Raw genomic sequence first — 13,184 nt, 5'->3', positions numbered from 1 at the left:
TATCTACAGTTAAGAGATCCCTGCATAGTTCTCTCCACACACTCATATGCCCTTCTAATTTCTCATCATTCCTACACGCTTACATGTAAGCCTCCTCTGCAAGCGACCCTTCACACACATCCTTCAACGAATCGTCAACCAAGGGGGAGCGACCGCTCATCTATACTATGGCTACCTTTTGTCTTGCTAAAACCAGGGTTAATTTTAGCAATTTATATGCCATCTTACGCTTTTTGGGTCTCAATACTTGTCCCAACAGACAATTTTTTGAAGTAGCCTCCACTCAAAGGCCAGTTCCCACCTTTATTTGTTCAATCGCATGCAGCCAGAACTGGTGTATACCTCCCTGCACCCCTATGCTAGATGCAGGAAATCGGCCCCTGGCATTATAGCGGATCAGGCCTAGGCGATTCAGTCTCACCGGTGTCAAATGCACACGATGCAGGACGTTGAAGTGTATTAGTTTGAAACGTGCATTACAGAACACTGTGTGTGTTAGGATGCATGCTGCTTTCCATGTCTTGTCTTCCAAGGGCGTCTGTAGGTCTCCATCCCAGGCAGTGCGTGCCCTGGGAAGAGGTGCTTGTGAATCCGCACTCGTGGGCTTGTACAACAATGAAATCAGTCGACGCCCAGCCCCGGACGTGAGCAAGATATCAAGCATTCTGGTTGTCTTAGGGGCGTTTGGGTATGTAGGTCACGTTACTCTGGCCAACTCTGAGAAGCCTGCATGTTGCAGATACTGTCCAACGTCCTAAGCCAAACCCCTCCCACGCCTTTTCATATGCAATAAAGGTTTCATTGGGATACAGATGTGCCAAAACCTGGCATCCGCCCTCTCTCCAGGTCTAAAACACCATGTTTCCCATAATTTTACGCATTGGGGCTAGAATTCAGATATGCAACTCCTAGTGAAATGGTGCATACCTAAGTATTCGCTTCACAAACTTCTGCCATATATATGCGGTCTGTTTAACCACGTACAGAAACTCTCTACGTATTGCCTTGTAAGCACCTGCAAGGCTACTCTCCTTCGCTTGCCCGCCCAGTATAAGGACCCCAGCACTGAGTTCAGTTGCCTAAAGACCTCCATGAGTACGCCACCTAATGAGCTCTGAAGCACATATTGGCTTCAAGGCAAGACAACCATTTTGCTGACCGCAAGCGCACGGTGTTCCAGAAGGTCACTGAGCGCCTCAGGGATTCAACCACTCTAGTTACATTTAATTGCAATAATTGTGCGTCTCCGGCCTCTACCTGTTTACCCAAATATCTGAATTGCCCGGTCTCCCAGCGCACCATAGTATTTGCAGATCTTCCAGTGGTCTCGCGGCCAGCCCCGCCAACAGAAAAATCAAAGACTTATGTCTGTTAAGGTGCAGACCTGAGCATTCAGGGAACTCGTCCAACAGCTGCAGGAGTTAGGGGATTGCCACTTGGAGGGGGCGGGGGTGGACGCAAAATAGAACAATGCTTCGTCCGAATCTATGGACACTAAATGAGTACCATTCCCAGGCCTGGACTGGCCGTTGCGGGCACCGGGCAATCCCCCGGTACGCCGCAAGGGTGGGGGGCGGTTTTGGGCCCGGGGGGGCCGTTTTTGTTACAGGGCCGTTTTTGCTGTGTTGCTGCAAAAACGGCCCTGTAACAAAATCGTCCGAACCGGCCCCGGCAAAAAGTGCGGTCGCATCCCCAACCCCCTCTGGGGGTGGGGGGGCCGGCCGAGCACTTTGCTAGGGCCGGTTTTGGTTCCCAGTCCAGCCCTGACCATTCCCCACCCGTATTCCCCATTGCTCAAGATCCTGCCTGACCCATACCGCTAACAGCTCAATGGCCAGGGCCTATAGCAGTGGCGACAGGAGGCAGCCCTGTCGTGTTCCTCGCTTCAGTGTCGAGTTCACCGACTGACTTTGTCCCACTCGTACCAGGACACTCTTGTCCGAATATAGGAGAGTGACCCATTTCCGGAACTGCGGACCGAATCCAGACACTTAACACCTCCTGAATATATTGCCAATCGACAGTCAAACGTTTTTTCGGGAAACATCATTAACAACGAAGGCAGTACTACGCGTAACGTTTACAACGAGGCACTTACCACGTAAACGTCTTTCCAACGCGTATGCCTTCAACGATTGTATTTACCACGAAAAAAAAAAACGAAGGATTAAAAAGGGGGGTTGGGGGGGGTCTCCCCCCCCATAAAAAAACGATCCCGCCGTGCCGAAAAAAACAGTGTCATAAGAGAGGAAGCGGAATAAACTTCCGCTTCCTCTTTATGACGTAAGAACGACGTGGCAAAGAAGATGAGGGGAAAACGAATTCCGTGGTAACGCATGCGTGGAAAAGGCATGCGTTGCAACGGAATTCGTGGTAACAACATATAACCGTGCCATAAATTTATGCCTGTGCTACAACCTGGGATAAACACACACTGGTCCTCATGAACAAGATAGTTCATACGCAGAGCTAACCGCTTTGCCAGCACCTTGCATAATATTTTGATATCCGAATTTATCAGTTTGTAGAAATGGTTGTACCAGCCTGTCCGAGTAAGTATGATGGTAGTCGATTGGGAAACCATCTCCCCCCCGGAGCTTTAACTCCAGGTATTTTGGTTAGCGCCTCAAGTACCTCCTCTGCATTTAGTTGCATCTCTAGTTCCCTTTGGGCTTCCGGTGTGAGCCTCATTAGTTGAAGCCTGTCCAGGAACGGAGCATAACGATGAACCCGGACTAGTGGGTCCGCCGAATACACCTTCTGTAGGTGCTGTTGGAAAACACCATATCTCCCGCTGAATTACATATGCATGTTGTCATGGGGTGTGACAGTTTTCTGCACAATATCCAGGCCAACAGGCGCCCTGTCGTATCTCATTGAGCATGTAGCTTCTGGCTGTATCAAGTAAGTGTGTATTTGTCCAGCCTGTCCCACATGTCGCTGAACTGCTCACGCATTGTGTGCTCCTGAACATGTGTGGCAGGCAGCCCGTGTGTGTTTGTCTGTATTTCCGCTAACGCATCCTCCCTGTCGCACAGCTTTCACTGCATCTGTTGTCTCATTCCTGCGTACTATTGCCTTCATAGCTTCCAAGCTTATTTCTTTTTCATTTCCTTCTTTGACTATCCAGCTAGAATTTGCTCTTGCCTAAAGCACTTTTGCACACAATTCATTTTGTCTACAGGTCTTAGTACCGTGGTACTCCCTGCTTTGAAATACATTTTTCTTGCTCTGTGTCTTTTTCCCACATGTCTATATTTGCTGTTTTAATATAATGTTTTTAATTGTACAATGAATTCTTAATGCATCTTTGTATTACTGTTAGAACACTGTCTAATAAACTGTAACGTCATTGTTTTTTACATACTTTCCTTTGCACTGATTTGGTTCTCTTGGTTCATAGTATCTATATGTGGTAATTGGTTATATATTTTTGGTAGACCACTTAGTGTGATTGTGAGATTGAATGGTTATACTACGTTCCCAGGGGAGTTTTTTTTTTTATACAATTGGCTGGTGGTACCCAACCCCTGTGGTTTACTTGGGTCCCTCTCTCTTTTTCCCAAATTCTTGCCCATATTACAGCAATGTAATTGTCCCATTGCGCTTGACTCCCGTGACCTGACCAATCAGGAGACTCCCTCCTTAGTGTCCAGCAGTTGGTTCAGTGGGCCCCAATTCCTGGCTCTGGCAGTTCAAGCGCTCCGCTGCCCAGCATCTAGGATCACATTGGGAGGTGCCTCCAATGTCAGGGAATCTTCATGCAATTAGGTTGATGCCCAATTCAAGTTACCGAAACGCCAAAGCAAGGCTCCCCCTGCAACTTCACACGCGTACGTGTGGTCCATCCTTTCCAATGTAGGGAGAGCCGTGTTTCTACACTAACACACCTCCCAGGAGGTGCCCATATGTCCTGAGCTATTAGTCATCCACACCAGCCTCCACAATGCCTCAAGTACTCATTTATTTTTGGCTCAGGATACACTTTACTGCTAGGCCTTGGCAGCGATGAGAGGATCTGCCCTGCACCTCACACCAGGGGCCCTTGCAGCAGCCTGGAGCCGGTTGGGCGTCCGCACAGCTTGGAGACTCTTTTCCTGCCCGTCTTAGAATGCAGCAACAGGATTTTGCAGGATTTTCAGATGGACGGACTGGGAGCTCAAGAGGCTCACGTCCTGTCGGCCATGCTGCTTGGCCACGCCCCGTCAGGTTTATTATTATTATTATAACTTCCAATCTGGCATGGAAGCAATAAGCTCCTGGATGTCATCAAACTGCCTCAAACTAAATTCTGATAAAACAGAAGTGATGACATTCGGGAGACTACAACCAACTTGGTCTCCTCAATGGTGGCCCCAACAACTGGGACAACCTCCAGTACCAGTGATCAAGGTACGAAACTTGGGGGTCATCTTCGACAACAAACTGTCCTTCCAGCAGCACGCAAACTCAGTGGTCTCATCTGCCTTCCACACCTTAAAAAAAAATCAAAAAACTCATCCCGTACCTACCATCTTCCGCAGGCAAAACTTTAGTCAGCACGCTAGTCTTCTCCAAGACTGACTATTGTAATGCCTTACTCCTAAACGCACAACAAAAGGTCCTTAATAAAATACAGACTGTACAGAATGCAGCAGCTAGGACCCTGCTACGCATTCCTAAATTTGCATCTGTCTCCCCCTACATCCAACAGCTGCATTGGTTGCCGGTAAGGAGCCGCATCAAATTTAAGGCCTTGTGCATAGCGTACAAAGCCATTCATAACCTAGGCCCCCGATTTCTAAAACAAGCCTTTCAGCCACCTGAACAGCAAAGAACATTGCGTTCATCTTCTGCCCATCTGCTAACAGTCCCTCGCACAAAAAGGGCTAATTGGGGAGACAAACGTTTCACCGTTGCCACAGCTAGACTGTGGAATACTCTCCCTCTCCACCTTAAGTGTGCACCTACCCTGCTTAAGTTCAGAAAAAATCTGAAAACATGGCTATTCCGTGCCTAGTTTCCTTTCCTACGGAGAGTTCTGTTGACACAGCGCCGAGACACCCTCGGGTATTTGCGCGCTCTAAAAATCGCCCCAAATAAATAAAATAAATAAATAAATTGATAAGGTTACAGTAGATCTGTGAGACCGTATTGGCCTAATCGATGGCATTCCACCCAGTGCATGTATTAATTATAAGTATGTTTATCTTTGGGCGTGTGCCAGTACATATTCCTCACCTATTGTCTCAATTGTTTTCATTCCTGAATAATTTAATACTTCTCCAATTTTACATATGCTTAAAATGTACAACTGTTTAGAACTTGCTACTTTTCTAATTTCTCTCACATTTTCCCTTCCATAATGGTCTCTAGTTATCTTCTCTTGCCAGCCTAAATATTTTGTGGATTTATCCCAAATGTCAAGAGTTGTTGGGGAGGGTTCTAGCAGATAACTGTTAACTTGTAACCTCTATGGTATGTAGGATTGGAGCGGCTGGTATGAAGAATTTTTCCCTTTGAGTCTGATCAGGGCTATTTGACTGTGATAGCTAGATTGCCTAACGAATTTTAGATTGTAGCGAGTTAGGTGTGTAGTATTTGATGCGGTGCCTTGTGTGCTAGGTAGTGCGAGGTGTTTGATAAATGAGTGTGTTGTGCTTAGTAGTGTTCGGGGTAGTGTAGAATATATTGGGATGTATGGGCAGATGGGATGAATGTGTGTGCGTTGGGATTTTGAAAAGATTTGTTAAGGGGTTTCCTTGATGACTTGGTGTACATGGTGGAGTACTTTGATTTACAAAAGTTGTTTTTGAGGCACTCCTCCCCAGTTTGGTCTTGATGCAATTGCAGTAGAATAAGGAATGGTTTGTGGTAAGATGTCTGATATGTGGGTATCGAAGCACTCCAAAGATGATGTGGTTTGTAAGTGCCTTGCACTCGAGACTGGAAGAAGGCAGCAGAGAAGAACGTCAGCCACAAGATTCCAAGGGCCACTGCACAGCTGAACCTGGATCACAAAATATAAACGGGTACAGACAGACTTTCACATTTTAAATGCCAGAAAAAGATTTCCCATAGTCCGTGTTTAAAGTTGGAGGTCATTAGTATGCACTACGTTTGAAACTAATAGAATGAAGTATTGCATTGTGTGCAATCCTGAAAAGCCAAAATGTACCCATCAGTTGGCTGTGGTGTCTTGGTGACGAGGTCTGAATCCAGTACCCATTATCAAGGCGTTTATGAATAGTGAATGTTGTATTGTTAGGTATTAAATGTACAATCTGTGCTTTACACAAGTGTATTTAAATTATTAACTTTCTCAAGGAAACAATTTAATTTGTCAGTGGTGTCACGTAGTAAACTGTTATTTTAGTATGTGTCTAGTTTCTAATTTGTGGTATTTTCTCTAACATAATGTCTTACTCTTAACTTTTCAGATTACTGCAGGTCTGTTTCTGTTCCTTTGATGAGCATCTCGAGAAACAGTAATATGGATACACCGAATGTACAGTTATGGGCAAAGACAGAACCGTTCCTTGTGGGAGCCCTTCAGCTGCCCCCACCATCTAAGTTCAGTCTTCATTATTTGCGGAAGATGTCAACCTATGTCCGGACCCGGGCAAATGATGGCTGCTACCCACGCCTATATTGGCCCATGTGGAGGCATATAGCATGTGGAAAACTGCAGTTAGTAGAGGATTTGGCTTGGCTTTACTTCCAGGTGTTTGACAGTTTGGTGGAGAGGAATGCAGTGGATCGTCTGGAGTGGGCTGAAACTGTATCCAATTGCAAGTCTTCAGAAGAATTCGACAAGATCCGCAATAAGGTGCACACACCTTTTGTTTTCTCACAGCCTTTCTGCTAGGAAGTTGGCTTACAATGCCCTTTAGTTTTTCAATCCTTTCCTTTCGTAGTGTCTTTCATGTCTGGTGAGTGCTGATTTACGTGAAAAATAGAGCTATTGTATAATTATTCTTTGTCGGTTTGTAAAATGTGTATGTTTGAGATCAGCTAAGTTAAGAAGAACTTACAAGGGGCCAATAATTGTACGGAATGTATAAAATGTATATAACGGTGAAAAGAGTTAGGGATGTGATTTCAGTAAATACTTCGGATGTCAGCTTTGTGGATTATTGAGACACTATTTAGGTCAAGCCTAGAGTCGGCATGCATGTGGAGTATGGAATAGAAGCCTCGCCTACTCTCCGCCCATGTTTGTCATTGGCTTGTGTCATTGTCCTTTGTAAATGCTGGTTTCTGATTCAGAACTAGGCTTTTTAGTTTGTCCATAGTATGACCGTGTCTTTGTTTGTAACCTCCCATGGCTACTGGACCTTTTACTTCCGTTGTTACACAGTACGTGTTATTTAGTCTTGTAAGCACTATTTTCTTTATTGAGTTTCTCTTACTGCACGACATGCTTTTCCTGCAACCTCTGCACATCTCTCTAGATATAGTCTTCACTGCTGTCTTTCATCAACGTGCTGCATATCCCCCTTCCAATACGCAGCTTCACCCATCCTCCCCCTCTGCCCATGCAGCTTATTTTAACTTTGCAATCCACCCGAAGGTATTGGAGACTTTACATAAGCACCACTTACGTTATACAAGGACATATTCTGTTTTTGTGACCACAGGAGATTAAGTATTTGCCCAGAATCACAGGATGTTGAGCCATTGCCAAGACTCAAACCCGTTTTATCAGTTCCATAGTTTTCATGTGCACGGTTCTCATGTGCTCTTGGCTACTCGACTGTCCCTGACTATAATCTCCTCCCGGGCGCCCTCTGCAGCTTGCCTCTATTTTGGCTGGGTTTCTTTAACCGGGGGTGGGCACTGTCACTGTTTATGAAGCTGATGCTGTAGAGGGGTTGCCACTGCCCACCCGAACTCTTTCATCACGGCCAGGTATACCCTACCAGCTCCTGCACCCGACGGCTGGTTCGATGCCCCTCAGCGTAGACCCAACCCACGGGCCAATGGACACCAGCTACCAGTTTACGAGCTGCAAGAGGGGCGATGTCTTTCGAGTACGGTGAGCGGGGCTTTATTTGTGGGGATGGGGACGGCTGCGGTGCAAGTTCCTGTTTACAATTGGTCTTCATCCTACAGATGGGCCAGCCAATATATTTACAGAGGGAGCCGAGCCGAGGGCCTGGCTTGGCTCTAAGAGCCCATGCTCTAGCCGAGCTCTGAAAGTATTTGGCATGTAAATCCTGCAACACATTAGTAAAAATATGGCATCCCTTCGAAGTTCGAACTATTTAACACACTCAAGCATTTCACCCAAGTACATGAAATACATCACCACTTTCCTGCAACCTCTGCAAAGCTCCCTAGATATAGGCTTCAGACTCTCTTACATAAACAACATAATGCAGGAGATGAATCAACTGATTAAACGCCCAAAAGGAGATTCAGCTGTGATTGATAGAAAGTCCAGAGTGAAACATAATACGGAAATAAAGAGCAGAGCACCAGCGAAATTGGCGGGCTTTGCAATTCTGTCTTAAAGTGGTCACATAATTAACCAGGCTCTTCCTCGGCAGCTTACACCTTTCATTAGGAAAGGACAATTTGGAAACCAGCTTTTGCTGGCTGACAATTTATTTCGAATTTGTTTTCACGTTCCTTTCCGAATTGTTCCCACTATTCTTTCCACTTTTTCACCAATGTGTCTTGTGTTTTGCACAAAGGTTTATTCATTTGCTAATGTGTTTTCCATTCATTATATTGTAAATATTACTGTCTGTTGTATAACGGTTTTTGTAATCATCTTTTTGTCAAATTGTGAAGAGAATGATTTTTGTTCACACGTCATTGTGTAGATAAATTATAACATATGTTGAATGTATATTGTATATATGTGTTTGTCTGTTCATATTAAGTTTGTTTTTTGACTAAACAGATCTTGAAATTATAATTCAATGGTAAAAATTAAAAATACCTAGTTGAGAACGACAAACAGCGTCTTCAACTTTCCTTAAAAGAGGGATACAAAGTTAGTGGTGGGGCACCCTCCTATGTTCACTCATTAAATTAGGCCCAGCCCCCCCATTTGTCCACTAGGGCCAAGCTCCCCTTTTGTTTCGCATTTCCATAGGCATTTTTCAATTGTTTTGCTCCGGCTGCTTTCCCTCCCATCCACCTGTGTCGCTTCATGCTTGTTTCCAAATATCGCAGACAGTAATATCCTGCTCCAACTGCTAATGCAGGAGGTGCAAGCCCCTTCGACAGCTCTCCAGTTTGCACTCCAGGTCTGGCGTCAAGGGAAAATCCATTCATAAGAAGGGATGCCAGGGAACTGCTCCTGCTAACAGCTGCTTTTACCTATCTCACGTGGCCCCGCTGCCTCCTACCTATCTGCTCTCTGTGCTATCTCAGGGGTCAAGAGTGGGCACTGCCAACACCTGTGAGAGATGCACTGGTACAGGTCCTGATTTCAGCGACATCACAGTAAAAACTGCCCTAGCTGCACTGTACTCACGTTGAGTCCCTTTCATTAAACGACCTTGCAGTGGGCACTGCCCTCACTACAATTAAAACCATCACTTCTTCCAAATCATATGCTATCTTTTCTCTCACTATAATTGCCCCACTCTTTCTCTTGTATTTCTTCTCCTATTTTTCACCCGCTCCTCTCTCCTATTACACACCTGTCCCCCAGACAACGCCCCCTGATCTAACAATCTCTTCCTTTCTCTGTGCACCTCAAACACTGCAGAACATGCATGTTAATTTACACAAACCTCTTTGTAGGCTCCACTTTTTATAAATGTAATTAATGTTTATCAATAATTTAATGTATTAATCTTTAGACCACTTCTAAGAGCTCAAATACCACGTTTAATGACAAATCTACTGCCACACTTATAATCACTGCCACACAGTCCATTGCAGTAATGTGGGATAATATAAATATAATGCATGGCTAAACACCTATAAGGTCCTAAAGGCGAGACCGATTGCATTGCAAATGCTTGTTTATATTTGGTGCTAAGCCTGGTAAACCAGAACATTCAGATCTCTAGGTGTGGACCTGAATTGTCCAAATGTTACTGATTAAACTTACTTCACAGGTGCTCTGTATAAGCTAAGGCATTGTATTTAACGGGCATTTCTTATGACTCTGTGTGTGCCGTGCACTGGGCTTTGCCAGGGACAATTTTATAGTGGACGTGAGCCTTAACATTCCGATGTGCATGCTGTGTATTGTACTTCAGTGGAAAGGCCTTAAGCTGTAGATAGCATGTGTGCAAGTCCTGTTCATACCCTATCTATCCCTATACAGTTTTCATGAACACTTACTTTACATAAGGGTCAAGTCTTTGGTTGTACACTCTGAAAAGTAGATGTTCTACTATAAATTGAGCACATTGCATTTAGGACATGGCCTGAAATATAATATAAACAGGGCTTTCCTGAGATGTGGTATAAACAGGATATGGTCTGCGGTCATGATTTTTTCCCCTACAAAAACAATGTGCAACCCACAATTATGCCTTGTATGTCGCACACAGGCCATGGCTAATAGCGTACAAGGGATGCCCTGTGATAGTTTTTTTCTGTGCAGTTTTTCACTGGGCCTGTCCTTCTGCCATGTAGTAACAAAGAGGCCCTTGTATATTACCTGCAGCTATTCCTTTGCACTGCATGCACAAGGCTTGGCTGAGTGTGTGGCCTGCAACTGGACTTGTGCACAGTTTTTACAAGGCATAGGTTGGAGTCCTGCTTGATAGTACATGATCTTCTACCATGTCTTGAACAGGATATGGTCTGCTGACAAGTATTAAATGTACTACTCACAGGCCATGGCCACATGTGCTGTATATGCCCACTGCAGTCTCATATGCACAGATATAGCCGTAGAAGCGTTTGCCTAGTGCAGATTTGTAATGTTCAGGTAAAGCCTCAAATGTTCAGCTTAAGCTTCATTTGCCCAGTGAAGCTGCTTAATACACAGTTTTAGTTCCTTTGCTCATGTAACTTCTAGACCTGTCTCCATGTGCAAGTAACGGCACACAGGTAAAGCCTTATATGTCAGATATGGCGGTATATACCCAATGTATATCTATAACATGCAGTTCCAGCATCATAAGGTCAGATATAGCCTGATCTTCCCAGTGCAACTTAACATTGCTCATGTTAGACCCTGTTTGCTCTGGTACCGCAGCCCCATTTGCTATTTTATAGTATACACATTTGCTCATATAATAACTTAATTTGCTCTACCATAATATTATATACTCAGATGTAGCTCACAAGCATAGGTATAGCTCGGTGTGCAGAGGGTAGGCTCATATATGGAGGTATAAACAAAGGTTCTTGTTGCAGCCCAGATTGTGTGAGAATACCCCCATATTCTTGGTTATATTTCCATATGCAGTGTATAGTTACATAAAGTTTATTTTAGCACTGTCGGGTATAACCCTGAGGATCTATCCAGCCCACATTTGCATAGGTGTAGTTCCATATTCACAGATAGATATGGTCTCATATGTACAGGCATAATCTTGTAAATTCAGATATTTATCAGATGTTGCACTTTTGTTGAGAGCAAACAATTGGGCTCAGAGTGTCTGCTGGGAGGCAAGGGCAATCAGATTGCAGATTGTAACTCCAAGAAAGTCAAGGGATTACAACAATGGGATGTTGAGTCAGGAGATTTTTGGCTTGATAATCAAGCACTGGGTCCATTGGATTTTTTTATTTTTGCGTCAAGGCTTATGACCAACCTAAAGTAGTAGTTCAGTTGGAGACCAGATCCAAAAGTGGAGGCAGGAGATAGGTTTCAGCAGATGTGGACAGGGTTTAGGTGGGTATGCTTTCCCATCATTTGTGGTGATTCAAAGAGTTATATTGAAATAATGAATTTTTATTGTATGAAAATATTATAATATTCATTACACAAATAAAACACAATAACACAAGTTAAAAAACAGAGAGTATATAAAACTTTCATAAAAGTTAACATTTGATTCGCTTTCCTTAACCGCTACCGCGCTAGCGGGTTTTCCCGCTGTGCGCTGAAATGTAAAAATCGCGCGGTTTGTGACAAAGCCAGCTCGTCATCCGCGTAGCGCAGGTAACGCCCATGACGAGCTGGCTTTGTCATCCGCGTTGAAGGGGTTAAGACGGCAGTATGAGAGATCTGAGAATTTGGTCAATTCCCCAATAAATTTATATAATTTTGTAGAAAAACAATAAGGGATAAGTTGATGTTATATTATTGGTCAGGAGGCCTAGGTGTCGGATGGAGTTGATAACTTTTTTTGGGGTTGTCAACCCTGGTTTTCCTGAGTAATGGGAGTTGACTATGATACTGGATGTTTGAGGCCTTTTGGAGGGCCTAGAAGGAGAGGAGCATCCTTTGGTAGAGAGCGAGTTTTGGGAAGCGAGACCGCTTAAGGGTGGTTTGCAGAAAGCTTTTGAACTTCTCAGGGAATCCTGTGCCCCTGTACAAGGAAGCGAGATATTGGACTTGGGGTGTTTGTGCATGGGAAATAGTGTGGATGTCTTGAATGCGTCTGCATTAGAGTTGTCGGATGATTTAACATGGTTATTCAAGAAATGTTTAGGCTACAGAACTATTAATTCTTGTTAGTCTGCAGTAGCGGCAGGACCCACATTAGAAAGAAGGAGACTAAATTGGTAAAGATACTTTAATTTGTAGAATTACAAAGGGTATTATGCAAGCCACCTAAATCAAATTTCAGTTTGATGCAGAACGTAAGTCTAGTTTTTCAGTTGGTGGAGGATTGGCCATCTCATAGGTTTTTATCCTTGTGTCACTTGGTGTAAGTAAGACACCTTGTTATGCATTTTTTCCCCCCAGAAGGGTTTCATGTGTGCAGGCTGTCGAAGTCCATCATAGCTTGAATTTCCCACAGAAAGTGTTCTTTCGTGTGGCTAAGAGTAAATAGACTATAATTTCTTTGATTATTATTTTTGCAAGGTTTGATGACTATCCGGAATTGTGTTGTTCGATGTCCGACAGTATGGAGTGAGGATGAACGAGTTCTATTAGGATGGTGCCTGTCAATTACTGTCATGTAAAGCTGCATGGTGCATTTACAGCATCAACAGTTGCTTAATTGGTGAAGATGGTGATGTACGAGGCAGGGGCATCAACTACTGTTTAGTGCCCAATCAGTGAGGGTGTTATGTTAGAGTATGGCCTTCTTTTCAGGAGGGCATTTGGA

The 13,184-nt window shown here is 44.2% G+C and overlaps 1 protein-coding gene across 3 annotated transcripts in view; it reads left to right on the top strand.

Annotated features, from left to right (window-relative positions):
• The window catches only part of TBCCD1 (TBCC domain containing 1), a 186,138-nt gene that overhangs the window by 32,228 nt on the left and 140,726 nt on the right, over positions 1 to 13,184 (top strand). For all 3 annotated transcript variants that reach the window (XR_013608679.1, XM_078680477.1, XM_078680478.1), the window contains exon 2: positions 6,420 to 6,808. Coding sequence is in view for 2 of the 3 variants with exons in the window: in XM_078680477.1 (XP_078536603.1) it covers positions 6,449 to 6,808 (360 nt within the window). In the remaining variant the exon portion in view is untranslated. The remainder of the gene's footprint in view (positions 1 to 6,419; positions 6,809 to 13,184) is intronic.

Source organism: Lissotriton helveticus, chromosome 3_1, assembly GCF_964261635.1.
Source record: "Lissotriton helveticus chromosome 3_1, aLisHel1.1, whole genome shotgun sequence".
In the NCBI taxonomy this organism is placed as follows: domain Eukaryota; kingdom Metazoa; phylum Chordata; class Amphibia; order Caudata; family Salamandridae; genus Lissotriton; species Lissotriton helveticus.
This window is presented reverse-complemented; position numbering and strand designations above follow the sequence as displayed.